The following is a 21048-nucleotide window of genomic DNA, read 5'->3' as shown; positions in this document are numbered from 1 at the left end:
AGGATGGCTTCAGAAAAACCTGGAAAGACTTGTATGGACCGATGCTGAGTGAAGTGAGCAGAACCAAGAAAACATTGTACACTGTAACATCCAGGTTGTGAGATGACTTTTGATAGATTTAGCCCTTCTCAGCAATGCAAGGATCTAAGACATCTCCAAAGATCTCATGATGGAAAATGCCATTCTCATCCAGAGAACGAACTATGGAGTATGAACACAGATCGAAGCATACTATTTGCTCTTTTTTTCCTTCTATTTTGTTTTGTTTCTTCTTTCTTGTGGTTCCTCCTATTGGTTCTAATTCTTCTTTATAACATGACTAATGTGAAAATATGTTTAATAGGAATGTATATGTAGAACCTATATCAGATTGTATGTCATCTTGGCGAGGGAGGGGAAGAATATTTAAAACTCAAAAACTTAGGGAAGTGAATGTTGAAAACTAAAAAATAAATTAATTAATTAAAATAAAAAGAAGACTCAAGTTCAAGCTTTACCACTTAAGAATCATTTAACTTCTTTGTGAATTAGTTTTCCCATTTAGAAAAAAAAAGGAAAATACTTGTACAAACTAACTGGTTGTGAGGAAAACACATCATCAATTGCAAAGAACTCTGTAAATATTAATATTATTATTAAAATAGTTCATTATTTCCCAAGGTCTTTTAATGCCAGGTAAAAAGGATTACACAACCTTTGAAGCCAAATTTGAAGCAAAAGAAAAAAAGGGAAAAACCTGCCTTCAATGCTTGTTGATTCATTATTTCAGTTTTCACTTGGGTAATCGACAGTACACTGTACCAGAAAATTTTAAAAATTAACTCCTATTAGCAAAGTAACTTACAATGACATCCTTGAAGGATTCTTTATCATTGATTGTCGCATCTGTTACACACCCAGACTGATTCAAGTAGTGGTAATTTTCTGGCACAGATAAATAAAACTCCTCTGCAACATAAAAAGAGAGAAAAATGTAAGTCCACAAATTTTATTGTTATTCAGCTGATTAGCTTAGGGAACAACACAACGCAAAAGGTTTTCCTCCTGCGATTAAAAAGAGAACCAAATACACCTCATTGCCATCTCCCTTTCATGGAAACAATAATAATTTGTATTAAGTGTATTTTTACACATCAGGATGTTGGAACATGTTAAAATTAGTGCAGTATTAAAAGCTGACTATGTGCCATGCACTTTATTAGGTGCTGAGAATACAAAGAAAAAAATGAAATGCTTCTTGCCCTCAAGGAGCTTATATTCTACTAGGGGAAAGAATCTGCATGCAGAAACCAAAATACAAAACATATATATTATATATCAAATAATTACTGGGGGAATGGTGCAAGCAATTGGGTAAGGAAGGGAACAGGGAAAGGTCTTCAGTAAGAAGTGACACAGAAGCTAAGCTTTGAAGGAAGTTAGGGATTTTAAAGGTAAAAGTACATTCCAGGCATTGGGCATAGCCTAAGCAAAGACCTGGAGATGTAATATGTAATATCGTGAATTGGGAACAGTAAGCAAGCCAATTTGGCTAGACTGTAGAGTGCATGAAGAAGAATGTGTAATGTGCATTAATCATGGAAATGAAGACTGAAGATGGATCATAAAGGGCTTTTAAAGTCAAACAGCACTGAAGAATTCCAGAGGCAAGAAGCCGCCAATAGAACTTCTTAAGCAGTAGAGTTACATGAACAAATCTGTGCTATATAGTAGTATAATTCTGGCAACTGTATACAGGATGCATTTGAGAAGGGAGAGAGGAGAGAACAGGAAAGCAATTAGGATATTCTTGCCATGATCCACACGAGAGTAAATGAACACTTGAATTAGAGTGGTTGTAGTGTGGTGTGAGTGGAGAGACAGATGGAGGAGAGATGGTGTGGAAGTATCTGATTAGCGGTGAGGCAGGATGGAAGAAGGAAGAGTTGAGGATGACTCCAAGACTGTGAGGAGCAACGACGTGGCTCAGTGGATAGAGTGCCAGGCCTGGAATCAGGAAGACTCATTTTACTGAGTTCAAATCTAGATTCAGACACTAATTAGGTGTGTGACCCTGGGCAAGTCACTTAACCCTGTTTGCCTCAGTTTCCTCATCTGTAAAATGAGCTAGAGAAGGAAATGGCAAACCACTCCAGGATCTATACCAGGAAAACCCCAAAAGGGGTCATGAAGAGTCAGACACAACTGAAAACAATTGGAACAACAACGAAAACCAACGTTGTGAAGTTAGGTGACTAGAAAGATATTGGTGCCTTTAACAGAAAGAGATCTGTTGGTTCCAGGTCTCCTATCACCTTCCATCTGGGTGATACCGGGCAAATTACCTCTCCAAACCTATTTGCTATTTCTTAAAATTCATCATTTCTTTCAAAGTTCAACTTAAGCTCTGCCTTCTACATGAAGCCTTTCTTGTCTCCCCTGAAGCTAGAACCTCTTCTCCACTCTACCCCACCACACCCCTCCGAAAAACAAAAACAAAAACAAAAAACAAAACACCTCCCCCACCGCCCCGCCCCATGTGTCCCCAAATAAAATGTATGCTTCTTGACAGAAGGAACTATTTATCCCCCACCACCACCACCACCACTTTTCCCCTCTATATTCCCAGGGCCTCCCACAGTGCTTATACAAGCACTTAATGGATGTTGTTAAACAATCTACTAATATTAGCAGTATCTCTAGTATAGTGTTGTTGTGAGGAACAAAAATGCTTTACAACTGAAAAACACTAAGTAAATGTCCGCTTTTATTATTAGAAAATAACAAATGGTGGACCCACTAATTAGAGGGTTTCTTTTCGCTCCTGTAAACCTTGGAAAGAATCATTATTCAAGTATCATAAAAAAGAATCAATTTCAATGCTTTTTTTTTTTAGAAACACTCTCTGAATTAGAGATGTACAAGAAAGGCCAAAAGCCAAGGAGATTCTAGATTTTCTATCTGTCCTCTTCTCCCTACATTATTTGGCACTGCAGTAAATTCAATTTTCCATTCATTTTGAAACAACTAATCTACCAACACATTTCATAAATCTTTCTCCACAGTTCTTCTATGATTATTGATTTTTTTTTAAATGGAAAACAGGTTACAAACATATGTGTACCTGCTGTTTCTGTCACTCACCTTTCTCTTCATTCTCGAGTCCAGCCAGCAGTGCATAGAATATATGATAATTCCTTTCCCCTGGATTCTGTCTTACCACTCGGTTCTGCAGGAATATATCAAATTTACATTGTTTTTCCTTTGTTAATTTACATAAATTGACAGTCTTAAAAAAGAAACAAACAAAATGCAAACTAAAAAAAAATAAACTTACTTTTTCTAATAAATCTTCATTTTGAAAGAAATTTCTAGTCAAGGAATAAATCAAGAATTTTAAATTAGCTTTATCTACAATCTTCTGTTTTTTATTTTCCTTCACTGTAGTCTGATATGTTATCTGTGCTGCCAGAACACAAATGAATCTAAAACAAGACTAGCTCATCCAAATTTAATTACAAACATGCTAAGTACTAGAAAGTCAGAAGTCAAATTATGTGACAATAAATTTCAACCACCTATGTTTTTATGGTTAATTATGAGCACAAGGTTTAAGATAATGACACCAGCTACTACAGCTTTCCAAAGAACAATTTGTTCTTAACCATGTGCACTAATTAAGTAGTTCAATTCTGCTTACTCTTGAATCAACCATTTAAAGCAAATCTAGGAAGATATTGTTTCTCTTTCTTCCTTCCCTCCATCACTGTGACAATCCAGCATCAGCAGCAGGTCCTTCCTATTTATCAAGGTTAAATAGAGAAGAAATGAAAAGGAAAACAGGATACAATCTACAATTCTTCCTCCTTGAATATTTCCCTTCTCACAGATGTTCAGCTGAATAAACTTCCCAAAACGACTGGAGTTGTTGTTGTAAACAGTCTTTGCATTACCAAAAGCTTCCATAATTGGGCTGTGAAATGAGAGGGTAGCAAAAAGGGTTAATTAGGAACAGAAGTAAAAACAATAAAATCATTTCCCCCAAAAATGTCAGCTCTATAGAAACCAGGAATAAATATCACCCCTACACAGGTGCTACATCCTTGATTCTTTAGCGAAACCTAGACTTTCTTTGACATGGCAAGTATTTGTTTTTTTCTTTTTTGGTTTGCATTGGTGATGCCAGTATTAAGAAATTCTTCATGTGGAAAATCCCTCCACCAATAGTGATGACAACTTGTCTGCAACTTAGTCTTAGAGAGCTGTGTGGGGCATCTAGAGGTGAAGTGGTCACACTGCTGATATGTGTCAGAAACAAGACCTAAAGCTAGGTTTTCCTCATCCAAAGAGAGCACTCTACACAATGCACTATATGTTGCTTCTCAGTGAATTTTCTTATTTTGAAAACTAAGGTAATTAAACAATATTTATAATGAGAATTATTTTGATTAAGAAGTCATAATAGTTTGAGTACTTATGAAAAATTCAAAATGGACAGTTGCTTTCTGTGTAAATTAGCATACCTAGATCATGAAGAAAACAACAGAGTAGGAAAATTTTTTTTAATAAAAATTGACTGTATAAATCACCTTTAAAATTCTGATATGAACTGCTATAAAATACCTCACTGACGATACTGCTAAACAAATATAATTTATTTCTTCATACAACCAACAAGTATTTTATGAAAATGTGTTGACTTACCTCCTCCATGTTAGAAATCACAGAAATTACAGCATAACATACAAAATAAGCATACGAAAATATAATTATGTATATATGCACAACAAAGTATAATGGTAAGGTTCAATAATAGAGGTACAGAAGAAATATAGTAATATACTGGCTTGGGGGATCTGCAAAGTCTTCATGAAGGAGACAGGATGGGTAGGAATTGTATATGTACAGAATGAGCCATTATATTTTCATATATGTGTATACATATGTGTGTGTATGTACGTTTACACAACACACACATACATACATACATACATATATACAGCCAATAAGTACATTTGTTTTGCTTGACTATGAATATCTATTACAAGGAATTTGCTGTACTTTTCTCCTTTTTTCCCAATATGGTGGGAGATGGGAGTGAGAGAAAGTAGATATCTGTTCTTTTTTTTTTCCCAAATTAAAAAACAAAGGTGGGTAGGGGAGCTACAGATGTGGAATGCTGACAACACTTTCAGATGAAGTTCCTATACTGTTATTGCAAAGATCTTTTCAGGTCTGAAGCTCACAGCTATTAGGTAAGAGAAAAAAATAATTCCAATTCACATGGTGTATGATTATAAAAACCTGTCTTTCTGCTAATATGTACCAGTGTCTTTTTCATATAGTTGGTTACTCAATCACTGCAATTTTTGCTTGTTAATCTATCTTATTCTCCTTGAAACATTAAAGGAAACATGTTGGCAGTTCACACAGTAGCTACTAATAATAAAAGTGACCTGTCCTAACAGAAGGGTTTAGGAGACAATTCTCAAAATTGTTAAACACTTTTGGTATTAAAAGAGCAGAATAATTACGTTAAGAAATACCTGCTTTCAAGAATAGCTTGTTCCACACAGGTTGTCTTTTCTTTTATTGATAATTCCAAAGAGTGTTGGCTTATGGCAGACAGGAACTTGAGGATCAGCTTAGTGCTCTCTGTTTTACCTGCCCCACTTTCACCACTGAAAGACAAAATAAATATGAGGAAAGACATGGTGCTATACTAATCATCATTAAAAAATTAAAGTAATTATTAAAATATAATAGTGGTAAGTAGTGAAACACTTTATTTCTGCAGCTAGCAATATAGCTCCTAGCATTCTTTATATTCCCTTTTATGGTTAAGAAATTAAAGTTACCATCTTAATAATAAAAAAGATAATACTATGGAAGTTATATCATACAAAAAACCCAAACTTATTCCCCCCACCCTTCTCCCTCTGGGGTGGCCAAACACATGCCTATACAAATATATTTTGGAACTTTGGGCAATAAAGTATAAACCATGATTTATGCATTTAAAAGCCTTAGAATCCAACTTGGTAATGAGATCAACACACAGCCATCAACATGGAAATGTCCAACAGAGAGTTGGTGGCGTAGGCTTGGTGTTCAGGAGAGCCTCTCTACCTTTTCTGATCTTCTAGATTGCTCTCATTTTTATAACACTGTAATGGAACACTTTTCTTAAATCAAATATTGGATTAGTTTTAATACGTATGATGTTCCATCAGAAAAATCATCAGATTTTACTCAGTAGACAGTTCATGAGAACATCCTATGTGTTAAATGACAAATATTAAGCTTTTGCTTTTTAAAATTATTTTTATTTTAAATAATAAGTTTTATTACTTAAAAAATAAGCCATCAGAATGATTCAAAGCGGGAACTATATCAAATTGTTTCAAGAAATTAACTCTAGGGCAGCTAGGTGGCACAGTGGATAGAGCATTGGCCCTGGAGTCAGTAAGACTTGAGTTCAAATTTCATTTTAGACACTTGACACTTACTAGTTTGTGACCTTGGGCAAGTCACTTAACCCCATTGCCTCGCCTCTTCCCCCCCCGCCCCAAAAAATTAACTCCACAGAGGACACTAGCATGAAAGTAGAACAGGAGGATCTTCTATCTATCCTTATTAATATTCCCATTCTCTGTTCTCTCAGACTTGTTCCCCCTTGAGATAGTTTCTTAAGCCCAAGAAATAAGAAGGACAGGTAAAAACCTTGGAACAGGAAAGAGAGAGAAAGCAGGGCTGGCCTTAACTGATACCTTTCAAATACAAAACATCTCAATCAGTAAACTCTAGAAATCAACCTTTTCCTTTAAAAGTACTCCTGCTAAGAGCAAAATTCTCCCAATATATTCTTTAGCCCAACTTAGACACAGAGTTCTCTGACTACCAAATTAATAACTGCAAGGAAGTGTGCTGGTTATATCTTTCTGTCAAAAGCTGCCGTACAGCCAAAGAACAGTCTGGGTTGTTTGCTGGTTTCAAACTGCATTGCCACTCTCAACCTCTTCTAGCAATTGCAGAGGAAATATATTGTTCAGTGGCTAGGGATTTCTCAACATAACTTCCAACACGAGGATTTGCTGTTGGTCAGTCATGTTTTACTCCTCCTGATCCCATTTAGGGTTTTCTTGGCAAAGATACCGATTGTCTTTTCTGGCTCTGAGGCAAACAGGGTTAAGTGAGTTGCCCAGGGTCACAGAGTTAGTAATTGTCTGAGGCTGGATTTGAACTCAGATCTTCCTGACTCCAGATTCAGCACTCTACCCACTGAGCCACCTAGCTGCCCCAGCAACACAAAGATACGGTTTTTGGCAACTAAGTCAATTCTGGCCCTTCCTAATTATCTCTGAAAATAAGAGTAATCCTGACAGAACTTGTGTCACACTCGGGATCAGAAATCTCTCCAGCTCACTAATGGCATCAAAATCTCTCTAGCCTTCATGCCTCAGAGAAGAAAAGCATCAAAGAATGATGAAGATACACGAAGGGCCAATTCATAGGCTATACAGTACTCATTTAGCGGCTTACTTCAAGATTCAGCAGCTATGCAGTGCCTTGCTACACATGAATACATTACAGGTCACCTTGGTGGGATGCAGAAGGAAGGCAATACCCAAAACGTTTAAAAAGTGGAAAAAGAGAGTAGGGGAGAAGGACTCCATCACAGAGGTTGGTCTTTTAGCCCTAACTTTTCATTGAATGAGATTGCTACATTTTCTTTTTTACTTTAATCATGAATGTACTTCCCTGGATACATGCTGTATCCTCTAAACAGAATGTAAATTCCTTGCAGATAAGAATTGTTTCATTTCGGGTTTTGTATTCCCAGTACATGGCAAGGTGAAATTCAAGTCAAGTTATTTTATCTTTCTGGGCCTCAGTTTACTCATCTGTAATATGAGGGTATTAGATTAAATCAATCAACATGAAGGCACATTTTACTTTACCTCATCACTTCTCATAAAGTCTAGGATGCATAGTAGGCATGTGAGAAATAAGGTGAAATACAGGATGCTTTTAAAGTAACAAAACTGAGTAAGTCCACAAGAGGGCACTTTATGCTCAAGGAAATCTAAATGGAAACTACAGTTTGTTCCCATTTTAAAAGATTGCTTTCTCCGTCTTCTGAATGAAAAAAGTTCTAGCATAAATTAAAAAAGAAAATGTGTATTAATAAGTAAAATATTCTGATTTACAACCTCTCCTGAGTCTGAAAGTTTATTGTAGCTTTATCTAGATAAAATTATGATGTTCACATTTGCATTATACAATAGAAGATTTCCATGATTGTTCTACAATGCAATCTTTTAATTACACATGAATAAGTACAATAATCACATCCTAATTTCCCCTCTAGAATGCCAAAGCTACTCCGTCAAATGGATTTGTGGCCTTTCACTTTTTTTCCCTACTGAAATCAATAATTAATTATTTAGGTATTTAATAGCCCAAGAAACTAAAATAAGACTTAAGTATAAAGAGCCTTGAACCTATAATCAGAAAGCCCTGGATTAAAATCTCTGTTTTGTTATTTAACTGTGTGGCCATGGCTTCCTAAATTCTCGAGTTAGTTTGCTTCATTGAGACGGTTAAGTCCCTTAAGTAGGGATAGAGTGCTAGGCTTAAATTCCCGAAGATCCACATTTGACTCTTGCCTCAGTCACTTCATTACTTGTGTGATACCGAGTAAGTCATTTACCTCTTCCAGCCTCAGTTGCCTCATCTGTAAAATGAGGATAAAGACAGCAGGAGTTGTTTGCCTGTCTTAAACCTCATCTAGAAGTAGAACAGTTCTGTATCAACTCTTTCACAAGTATCCTTTAGCAAATGTTCCCAGACTATTTCAGCAAGTATTCCTATGTAATAGGAACAGGGCAAGAGCTACCTTGAACCTGAGCCAAAGGTTCCTGGTTGCTTTGGACGCAGAGGACAGAATTAGCATAAGGCTCCAATATAAATAACTGAAATTAAACTTTGATGGCTGTTAAGATACAATAAAAGAGAAGAAATTTAGATTTGGCCAGGGCAGAAGGTTGGTAGGAGTGGGGGGTGTAGAAGAGGCTGTGGTTAGTTTTCAAAAGAGAAGCATTATGGGATTTTTTAAGGAAATGCATTTTAATTACTTTCAAGTACAAAGAGCAACTTACTTTTCAGGAAGTTTTCCAAGAGAGATCTATTAGTCTACTAGTAATTTGTTTTACTAAAATAAGACCCTTTGAAATTAACAGCATCCATTTTTAATACAACTTATATGGTAAGGTCTTTTTCCCCTTCCCCCTTAAAGTAGATCACATAATAATCATTAACAAAAGCTTTTTTCAGCCTGTGACTTTCATTAGTATATGCTTAGTAAACCTTTTTTTCACGGGAAATACAAAGTTGAGAGGCCATGGTACAAAGAAAGCTTGGTCAAGGAGCCCAGATGATTTGGGAGTGAGTTTTGTCCCTGACATACATTGGCTGCTGTGTCAGGCTAAGCAAATCAGTTATCTCTCAGTGACCCCAGGCAAGGAAGACTATAGTGCTGATCAGCATCGGTTTGAGTGAGTTTCCTATCCACAAGGACTTTATTTTTTCTTCAGTCTGAACTTGTGATATCGTTGGCGTGCGGCAGGCCTGGTAAGGATTCTTCCTCCACAGACATAGATCTACAAACTTAAGAGTCTTAGAAAATTACCCAGGACATTGAAAAGTTAACTGATTTACCTCAGACTCACTTAGCCAGCATGGGTCAGGGTTCGTCCTGAACCCAGGTCTTTTTGACTATTAAGCCATGTCACTAAACCAATCTGCCCTTCAAACTTCAAGACTGTGTTAAGTCAGGTTATTAAAGACTCTGAAATCAGAGTCCTATTCAGCGAGGTATTATTGCATCCATGAGACACCTTGACCAAATACTTAAATACATGCCATTTTGATTCCACTTAGCCCCAGTAGTAAAATAGAAGGAGTTAAGGACGACACTGTTCAGGAGGAAGAAGGGGAGAGAGAACTTCTGGCTACAAAGCTAGATTGCAAGTATATGGTTCTAAACAACTCATTTTATTGAGCTGGTTTCACTAGATGAAAGTTCCTCTCAGAGAGGAAGTTTCACGGATGAGACAAGGGAACTGAAAATAGCCAAATCAATGTGTGTTAATAAAGGTATTTGGCAATCCCTCAGTACCAAATGGCTTTCATTCTGTTTTCCTGCCTGGGCATAGTAAAGGCTGCCAAAAAATCAATAAAAGATTAGTGTATGTATGAGGGCAGAAGTTGGCTCTGTAAGTGTGAAACACTTTCAACTTCGAAGTGCTAGGGGAATAAAAGTATTGAAGACAGCAAATGGAATACTATTCAAATCTTCATAAAATTAAAGAGCAATTAAAGTCAAACAATGGAAGAAACAGGGTAGAATAATTATCTTTAGTTAAACAACTAACAAGTTGTAGATGTTTCTTTCCAAATGAGCTCCCAAAAGATCTTTTGATAGATGCAATTTTCAAGCCTGGTAAAAACAGATTATCAAACTGTTCAAAAAGGCATGCTGAAGTTTGAAAGAGAAAAAAAGGCATTTATAATGAAAGGAAGTAGTAATTCAAAAGGCAACAGTATGTGGGTGTAAAATATTTTTTCCATTAAATTATTCTAAGACGTACATAAGCAAAGCATGTTTTCTTTCACAAGATAACTGGAGCATGTGGTGACACTGCATCCTCAGAGACCTAATAATTAAAGAGGTTTATGGGGAAATATACAAATAGTATTTTTTGGCTAACTTCATTTTATTCTTTCCTGTCAATTCCTCCTCTAATGCCCCCCACCCCCAAATCTTTGGCCCTTTTCTCCAGTCTGCATTACGATGATGCTCTCACGTTATTCTGTTTAAAGCATACAAGCAGAATCATGAATGATTAAAATCACATCCATTTACCTGATGAGAACACACTGGTTGTCATGACGTTTCCATAGACAGCGGTAACATTCATTAGCAACTGCAAAGATGTGAGGTGAAATCTCCCCCATGTGGTGTCTGCTGTAGTGCTCCATTGTGGACTGGTCATACAGGCCAGGAATGGTCTTGTAAGGATTCACCGAAGCAATAATGGAACCAATATAGGTCTGTAAATACAAACAGGAAAAACACAATGATTCACAGGCTTGCAAGTAGCAGGTTAAAATGAGCCATCAAGAACTTCTGCTTTCCCTTCTTGAAATCATCTCATAAGACACAATGAGGTGGCATACGTAAATCACTTTACAAACTCTAAAGCAGTGTGTAAACTCTAGGTATTATTATGAGAAAAGCAACTAGGGAAGAGTGTAATCCTATAGCAGTTCTATATAAATTCTAACGTAGCATGTCCTCACTATCAAAGTGGGATATAGTCTGAACATACAAAACCTAAACAAAGAATGCAGTTTGTATAACTACAGAAAATGTCTTTTGTATTAAAGTCAGGTTTATTTATTATCTAACATTTTCAGAGGGTATGATTACATGTTGTACTTCCTCTTAACCTCATCTTATCTCATGCCAATAAACTGAGTGTTTTTAAGGGGTGTTTAGATGTTATCTAATCTAATTCCCAGCTCAATGTATGCACACTATCTAAAACACCTCAGTCCATCCTGTGTGACCTTGGGCAAGACACTAAACCTCAACTACAACCTACCCCCCCCCCAAAAAAAAGTTCATCTAGCTTTTTATTTCAGATTTCCAGTGATCATAATATCAGTATCTTACAAGGAGCCAAATCCATTGTTGGACTGCTCTAACAATTAGAAAGTTTGTCCATACTTTAAGCCAAAATCAGCCTCCATATAACCTAGCTGCCTTTCCAGATGATCCTAAGTTATCATTAATGTTGAAGGCAGCTGATAGATAGAGTGTTGGGACAGGGTTCAGGAAGACTTGAGTTCAAATCTACTATCAGCAAGTCACTTAAACCCTGCCTTAGTTTCCTTATCTGTAAATGGGGGTGATAATACACACCTACCTCCTAGGGATAGTAATTATAAAGCGCTTGCCTGGCACATAATAAGAGCTATATAAATGTTACTTATAAATATGGCCTTAGACACTTAATAGTTGTATGATCTTGGAGAAGTAAATCTCAACCTCTGCCTCAGTTTCCTCAACTGTAAATTGGGGGTAAAAATCGTACCCACTTCTCAGGGTTACTGAAATCATATGAAATAATAGTTGTAAAAAGCACTTATCACAGTACCTGGCATGTAGCAGGCACTACATAAGTTTCTTCCCTGCCTTTTCCCTTTACCCTTTTTATCCTAGTTTTCAGTTTTGGACCCACAGTTAATAACGAATCAAATCTTCTTCTCACAGGAGTCCTTCAGGAAAGGCAAGAGAGACCTATGTTCCATTCTTAACTCTACAATTAAACTAGTGGTGCCACCTTAAGTAGGTCATGTAACATCTGTAGATCTCATCACTGGTAAAGTGAGTGGGTTGCACTAAATGACCACAGTAAAAAGTCCTTCCCAGGAACAATCCAAGTTAATGCTGTTTTATTTAATATAACTAACAAGTCAGCAATAGAACCAGCCAATCTCAATCAAATAACATCTGAAGCAACTACTCTGTGCTAGGAACTGTGATAGACCCTGGGGATAAAAAGACAAAAATAGACCAAAAGATAATTGAGGAACATGTGTTTCAGGAGGAGAAGCAACATGTATACCTGTACATAAATACAAAGTAAATAGAAGATAATGGAGGGTGGGGTGGGGGGTGGGGCCAGTGGGTGATTACCAGGAAATGTCTCATACTAGATAGGAGGTGGTGCTAGGTTGGTGCTAGATTATACTAGGTAGGAGTTGAGTTTTGAAAGAAATTAGGATTCTAAGAGGAAGAGAAGAGGACGGTGTATGCTCTAGGAAGAGGGTACATCCTAAGCAAAATGGAACTTGGAGACGGAATGGCATACATAATATTTATAAGAAAAAAGCAAGAAGGGGAAGCTAGGTGGCACAGTGGATAGAGCACTGGCCTTGAAGTCAGGAGGACCTGAGTTTAAATCTGGCCTCAGACACATAACATACTAGCTGTGTGACTCTGGGCAAGTCACTTAATCCCAACTGCCTACAAATCAAAAAAAAAAAAAAAAAAAAAAGGAAAAAAAAGGAAAGGAAGAAAGTGAGAAGCCAGTTTGGTTGGATCATAGAGCACATGAGAGGAATAATGTATAATAAGTCTAGGGGTATGTTATAGCCAGAGTGGGGAAAAAAAAACCTCTTTCTCTGGAAAAAAAAAGTTCATTAAGTGACTCTAGAGGCAAAAGAGAGGTAGCCACTGGAGCTTTCTGGGTCATAACTGTGCTTTAGGAGTAGCACTTTGGCAGTTACGTGGAGGATGGACTGGAGAAAGACTGAGGTTGGAAGATTAATTAGGCTATTGCAGTAATCCAGCAAATTAGAGCCCGAACTGGGGTAGCAGTTGTGTGGAGTTTGAAGTCACAAGATTTGGCAACAGAACGGCTGTGATAGATGAGGGAAAATGAAGGGCAAAGATGACTCCCAGGCTGCAAGCCCTCAACAGAAATAGTCAAGTTCAAAACGGAGTGGATGTGCCTATGTCCTGGGACATAGGCAGTTTGTGATCTAGGACTGGAGCTCAGAATAGAGAATGGGGCAGGATACATTGATCTAGGATCTATATAAAGAGGATAACTGAACCTACGGAAGTTGATGAAGTTACTAAGAGAATGTATAGAGAGAGAAAAGACGGTCTAAAATAGAGACGAGGTTGCAGCTACAGTTTCAGGGTGATGAGTCAGCCAATAAAACTAAGAGGAATTGCTAGAAAAACAGGAGAATAAAAAGGAAAGCCATGTCACAAAAGCCCAGAGAGGAGGAAACATCTAGGAAGATGGAGTATTGAAAAATGTCTAATGTTAAGAAAAATTACTTTGGAGAATGGGGTTATAGTGGACTGATTAGATCAAAAGTTAGACTGTAAAGGGTTAGGAAGTGAGATAAAGAAGGAAATGGAAATATAGGAAAATAGTTGAAGGAGAACATAGAGTCAAGTGAGGATTTTTTAAGGATAGTAGAGACACTGTGATATGTTTTTAGGGCTTAGGGAAAGAGCCAGTGGGGGGAGGGAGAGAATGAAGATCAAAGAGAGAAGACAATTGTGGAAGCAATATGCTGCAAAAGAATGGAGGGGTTGGGTTTGGGATACTGGTAGAGGGACTGATCTTGGCAATAAGGGACACCTCTCTATCAAACACAGGAAGGGAGAATTAATATCACAGGATTCCAAATATAGAATAAGAGAGAGACAGAAACTGGGGGCAAACATCTCTTTACTCAGCAGTATGAGGCAGTCTTCCGCCAAGAGCCAAGGGGCAGGGATGGTGTGGGAGGCTTAGGGAAAGAAGGTCTGAAACAAATATTATGGGTCATGAAAAAGAATTCAAGTAAATAAGATGACAAGAACTGCCTTTTGGCAGTGAGAACTAAGTTGAGACTAGGTAACAAATTTCAGTGGATAAAGTCAACAGGGTTGTGAAACATTCTCTCAAATTTCTCTGCAGTCTACATGGAAGAGGAAGATGATGGTGATGAGGATAGAAGTAGAGGAAGTATTTCAAGGTTGGAATTTGACAAGGTATGAGTAACTCCAAGGCAAAAACATAAAAGATGAAAACAAAAACAAAAACACCCCTCTGTGGTTTATAAAATGTGCTTTCCCTGTCATGTTAAAATAAATATAGGGAAAAAAATTAATCTCTTTCTTACAAACTAGTGATTTGCTTTCTTGGTCCTGTGGAAATTGGTATTTATATTTTGGTTTGTCCAAGTCTAATCTGCACTGGATTTACTCCAGCGCTCTCTCTCTCTCTTTTTCTCTTTCTCTCTCTCAATTACAAGTTAAATAAATGAGGCTGAACTTCTTTTTTAAAGCCATACTTTAGCATATCAGTTTGCTCATAACTTAAGATATCACCCACCAATCATATTCTTTTTTTAAAGTGGCACAAGCTATGATTACATGTTTATGCTCCCTTTCAAAAGCATATCACTATATTTAAAGTACTAGTTTGGTTTACTATAACTGCCCCTCCCTACACACAAGTTATAGTTTCTTTTCAAAAGGCTTTCTTCTTTATAAGTTATTATAATCAACATAGAGCATGTTACTAATTTTTAAAGAACAGTTTCAATAATTCAATTAACAGAAAACTGATGAACTCTTGAGTACAGACTGAAGCATACTTTTTTCATTTTCTTTTTTTTTCAACATGGCTAATATTGAAATATGTTTTGTATGACTTCACATGAGTAGAGGACAGGCTAGATGGAGGGAGAGAATTTAGAACCCTTAAACTTTCTTGAAAAATGAATGTTAAAAATAAATAACCCAACTGAACATACTAGTCAATTCAAAACAAGGATTTGTTAAGTGCCTATTGTGTGGAGGGAAGTATGGTGCTGGACAGACCTGCACGTTAGGAAGATCTCACTGATAGGAAGCTGAAGGGAGGACTGACTGGAGTGGGAAGAAAACTCTGGCAGGGAGACTGACTAACGTCCAGATATGAGGGTGATGAGGGCCTGGGCCAGGACAGTGACAGTATCAGAGGAAGGAAGGGGATATATATGAGAGAGATATTGCATAGAACTTGGCCAACTGATTGAATCTGGAGGGTGAGGGTGAAGATTTGAAGATGGCACCTAGGTAGTGGGCCTGGGTGACTAGGAAGATGGTGCCCTTGGGGTACCATACCTTGGGGAAAAGATAATGGGTTCAATTTTGGATGTGTTAAGTTTTTGATGTCTATGGGACAACCAGTTTGAGATATCCATTAAACAGTTGGAGATATGAGACTAGAGGTCAGGAGAGTAGAGTTAGATAAATAAATTTGAGAATCATCAACACAGTGATGACAATGAAGCCATAGGGATTGGTATGATCACCAAACAAAGTAGTAAGGAGGGAGAAAGAAGAAAAGAGGTCTCAGGACATTGGGGGACATACATTTTAGCTAAGTAAAGTTCAATGAGAAGGAGCAGGTGAGGAAGATAATAAAAAGAGAAGAACATCACCCAAAATCTAGAAAGAAGAGAATATCAAGAAGAAGGGGGTAGTTGACAAAAAAAAAAAAAAAGAATGCAGAGAGGTCAAGAAGGATAAGGATTGAGAAAAGAAGATTACATTTGGTAATTAACAAATCAATAGTAACTGGAGAGAGCAGTTTTGCTTGGATAATGAGATGAGACACCAAACTGCAGAGAGTTAAGAAGAAAGTGAAATCAAAGTAAGTAGAGGAACCAATTGTAGATGTCTTTCTCAAAAAATTTAGCCATAAAAATAAAAAAAGATATGGGATGATAGCAGGGATGGATGGATGAAGTGAGGGTGTTTTCTAAGGATGGGGAAAACATGAGCATGTTTGTAAGCAGCAATGAAGCTGTCAGTAGACAGAGATAGTTTTGCCTATTGTAATTTCTAAAGAATATAAATTCATGCTATGTCTGTTATTTAATGATTTAAAACACCATCTGACAGTATAACAATATAGTTTTGAAGGTTCTTCTCAAACAGGTATCTCTCACATATTAAAATTATATAATGCTCTAATAGACCTAACTACAGAGAAAACTTCATTGAGTGCCTAAGTATTTGTAACTAGCAAGGCATAAAATGGGGAGAGACATACATGCCTGTTTGGCAGTGTTTTTAAAAATGTTCTGTATAGAATCAAAATAGAATATTCACAGACTTCTATTCACAGATAATACTTTATTTAATTGAGTGAAGTCACCAAATACTTCACGGTTTCCTAGGTGAGGAGACTTTCTGGTACAATTAAAGAAGTGTGGTATTTTAAGAATCATAAATATATTCTGTTCCATTACTATCACAATACTGATTGTGAGGAAAGACTTTTGTAAAATGTAAAGCACTACAGAAACATAAGCTATAATTATAATCAAAATGATTTTACAGACAGTATTTCACAAATGATTTTGCTTTTTTCCTTCTCACACCTAATTATGAATATAACACACCAAATGTGTACTTATCACTATGCAGCACCTCAGTCAGATAACAATTTATCCAGAAAAATACATTAATAAATTATTTATTCTACATCCTTTGAAAAGATGTTTTCCTTGCATTTTTCATGAAACATACTACAATTCTTTAAAGCTTGCATACTAAAAGAAAACATTCCTTTATTATTATAAATAAGTCCTTACATTTGTTTGTATGGCACTTTATAGCTTAATAAATTGTCCTGTACATATCTTTTCTTCACAACTACGTGGTGAGGAAGAAGGGAAAGGTATTATTATCTTCTTTTTTACAGATTAGCAAATGGAGATTTAAAGACGTGAGGTGACCAATCACTAGGCAATTCAGTAGTAAAGCTGCAGCTTAAGCCCTGCAGGTTCTCCAATTAACAATCTAATCACTAACAACCTCTTTATCACCATATCAAATGATCTTTCTCTTATCTTTACTCTTTCCAATTTGTCTTGGCATATCACATTGTGGTTTGTACTCTCTTTCTGGATACCCTCTTTTCTTGGTGTCTATGAAATTAAGAGTCTCAGAATTCTCTTCTTCTGTATACCCACCCACAGCCCAATTTGGATTATAATTACTTGTGTATTTGTTAAAAACTACTACATAAGAAGTTCCATAATTGCAGGAACTGGACAGTTAATTCTTTTTGTATCTCAACCACAAACCAGCACAATGCTTCTGATATGGAAGGCTTTTTAATAAATGTCTCTTTAAGGTATTCAAATTTAATTGCTATGAGTCTTTGTCACACACACTCATAAATTGCCTTGTTTTCTGAGTTCGTGCATCCACTTTCCTTACCTCCCCTCATCTGCTTCCTCAGTTCTAAGCAATCACTTCTCAGAGCTTTTGGTACAGGTGACTGACTACATGAGGAGTTCAATGTAGCTTAACAAAAGATTTTCATCTGACAAATTTCCTGAAACATGAGTGTTATATTCACAGTACTAGAGAATGCTCAAGTTGGAAGGGACCTAAATAGGTTATCTAGATGTACTTTCTTCACAGCCTGATACATGAATATCTTTTGCAGGATCTCTGAAAAGTGGTAGTCCAGTATCCTTTAGTACCTCCAATGAAATGTAAAGCCTCATCATAAACTAAATTGGCTTTGTGGTCCATCCAGTATTGTCACATGGACTGAGGAAACCATGGTGAATCTAAGGCATTACAGAACATCAAAGTGAGGTTTGAAACATGTTCTTGGAACGAAATCTAGGTGAAGGACTGCTTTTGTATGCGTAAAAAGCTAAGTTGAACAAAATACGCTTAAATGGAAACATAATGTCACTGAATCATAATATAAAATTATTGGACAGAGGTCATACACATGTCAACTCATATTCAGATACTCATAAAGCAAACATGCTTACTTATTGGCAAGTTAAGTCTAAAAAAAAAAAATCAATATCCTACCGAAGTAGAAGCTAATGGAAGGGGAGAGATTTTATTTGACTAAAAAAACAAACAAACAAACAAAAATTAAGTTCATTATCACAGCTTAAACAATCCCCAAATCCATATGTAGTGAAAATCAACTTTAGAAGTAAATAGGTTCGATGTATCAAAAGGCCCTGAAGGTGGAAATATTCGAGTCATTTAAAAATCAAAAATTAAATTTAAGCAGTGTTAGATCCTCTTTCCTGTTATCTTTTCCAAAAGAATGTATATTTAGCTTGGCAAAAGGATGGTTTGATTTTATTTTTTAAAAGAATATGTTTTGCATATTATAGAAATATGATAGAGTTACTATATCTCCCTAAGCATATAATTAATTACAAAGGAAAGCTTAAAGTAACATTTTAAGTTTTACCATTTATTTCTGAGTTCTCTCACATTACCATGTCAAAGGAGAAAGAAATGATGGGTTAATTTATCTAAAGTTTTACAAGCCCTTCAGACTAGACAGTGAAAAAGAATTTCATTTATACTTTTAAAGAAGAATTAGACACACAAATGTATTTTCCAAATACCCTGAGACATTCATTCCTTGCATATGTGGCCAGACACAGACATCTTCAGGTGTAGCTTTTATGGAAGTATTGCCCTCTTACTCAGTGTCCCTCTTATATAAGACTACACAGAAAGTTAACTCCAGATGCCAGTGTTCAAAGACGGCTCCCTAATTCTAAATTTAAAACTTTAAAAAATTTAAAAAGTCATAATTTTTTTTTCTTTTAAAAGAAAAACAGTCTTTACCTACGACTACTTAGTATTGTTTCATTCCCTTCTTGGATACATTTCCAACATGAAAACAAAGAAAACAGAACAACATACAATGGAGAAGAGGGTAGAATTACTACCTTACCTAGAGCATCTATAAATTAACTTGAATATAAATATGTATGAAAATTAAACACATTATCCTCTTATTCATTCATTTAACTTCTATTAGCTAATTTTAATTTTCCAAAGCGAATTAAAACGCAATGCCTTTAGAGTTTTCTATTTAACTTAATTCATATAAGTTTTTCACTTTCTCCATCTGAAAATGGATGCCTATTCACTCTTATTACCTGAATATTTCATTTCCTCCTCTTACTTTCTGATCTAAATTTTTTTTTCATGTTGTCTGCAATCTACAGAATTCTTAGAACTTAAGAGGTAACAACAGCAAGAACCCTAGATCTCAAGTCTGAGAATATGCGTTCAAATTCTGGCCCTGCTACTTACTATCTAGCCTCAGATATATCACTTTACCTCTAAGGGTATGAGCTTCCTCTTTTGTAAAATGAGAAGACTGAAACTAATTACCTGATTTCCAAGATCCCTTCCAATTCTAAGTTCTATAAACCATACCTGCATATTTAGTTATCCCTTCTGTTAACTGGCCCAGTTATCTACCCCAAATGAAGGAAGGAAGGGGGGAGGGAAGGAGGAGGAAAGAAGGAAGGAAGGAAGGAAGGAAGGAGTAGGACATTCAGAAGAGGGTTTTACCCTTTTCTGGGTCACAGACTTTGGGACGGTGGTCATTTCTACTGTCACCTCCCTGATGTCATGGTCCTCTTCAAGAAGGAAGGACAATCAACAAACAAAACATGGGGAATAGGAGATGGATGTGTGATGAAAAGAGAAGGCCAGTTTGGTTAGATCACAGAGTTCTGGGGGTTTGACAGGAATGATGTCCAATGAAGCTAGAAAGATAGGCTGGGGTCAGCTTGTATAAGGCTTTAAAAGGAAGCAAGAGTTTCTAGTTAATCCTAGAGAAAACAGAGAGTCACTGTTGGTTAAGCAGGTAAATCCCATTGTCAGATCTGCAATAAAAGGAAAAGCATTTTGACAACGATGTGTAGGATGGACTAGAGTGGGGAACAGACCTGAGGCTATTAAAATAATATAGGCAAAGGTAATAAAGTTCTAAATGAAGGTGAGTGAAGAGTCGGAGTTAGATGAGATATTGTGAAGACAGAAACAGCAAGATTTAGCAACTGACTGGATAGGTGGGGTGAAGGGAAGTGAGGAGCTGGGATGATACAAACCTGGGAGACTTGAAGGATGGCAGTGCTATGAGCAGAAAAGAGGAAAGTTTGGAAGAGAAAAGGGTTTGGGGGAGGGGAAGATAATGAGTCCAGTTCTGGCCATGTTGAGTTAAAGATGTCTATGGGACATCCTGGTTTGAAATGCCCAACAGGTAGCTGGTGATTCAGAGCTGAAGCTCAGGGGACACATTTGAGCAGAATAAATAGACAAAGGAGTCGTATGTGGAGAGATGATAATTAAACTCATGGAAGCTGATGAGGTTACCAAGAGAGAATATAGATGGAAAACCTAGGACCCTATAAATATAGATAATTAGCCTGGAAAGAAGATAGAGAAGAAGTGGTCAGAGAGGTAGGAGGCAAACAAACCACAGACAGCAATACACAGCTGGCTTCAAACTATGGTGCTGGACTACATGACCTCTGGGAACTCTTATGGTCTCAATATGCGTGTCTTTAACATTCATACTCACTTCCCACAAATGATATACTCTGAAAAAGACTGTGTTATAAATCAAATGATTTCAAATGCACAAA

At 36.6% G+C, this 21048-nt stretch overlaps 1 protein-coding gene across 1 annotated transcript in view; it reads right to left on the bottom strand.

The window, feature by feature from the left end:
* The window catches only part of MYO10 (myosin X), a 261628-nt gene that overhangs the window by 109161 nt on the left and 131419 nt on the right, over nucleotides 1-21048 (bottom strand). The window contains exons 4-9 of the mRNA XM_027868901.1: nucleotides 10907-11094; nucleotides 5526-5660; nucleotides 3828-3952; nucleotides 3317-3330; nucleotides 3124-3208; nucleotides 845-948 (exon numbers count right to left, since the gene is read on the bottom strand). Of these exons, the coding sequence (XP_027724702.1) occupies nucleotides 845-948; nucleotides 3124-3208; nucleotides 3317-3330; nucleotides 3828-3952; nucleotides 5526-5660; nucleotides 10907-11094 (651 nt within the window). The remainder of the gene's footprint in view (nucleotides 1-844; nucleotides 949-3123; nucleotides 3209-3316; nucleotides 3331-3827; nucleotides 3953-5525; nucleotides 5661-10906; nucleotides 11095-21048) is intronic.

Source organism: Vombatus ursinus, unplaced genomic scaffold (assembly GCF_900497805.2).
Source record: "Vombatus ursinus unplaced genomic scaffold, bare-nosed wombat genome assembly UNPS02014791.1, whole genome shotgun sequence".
NCBI classification, from domain to species: Eukaryota; Metazoa; Chordata; class Mammalia; order Diprotodontia; family Vombatidae; genus Vombatus; species Vombatus ursinus.
This window is presented reverse-complemented; position numbering and strand designations above follow the sequence as displayed.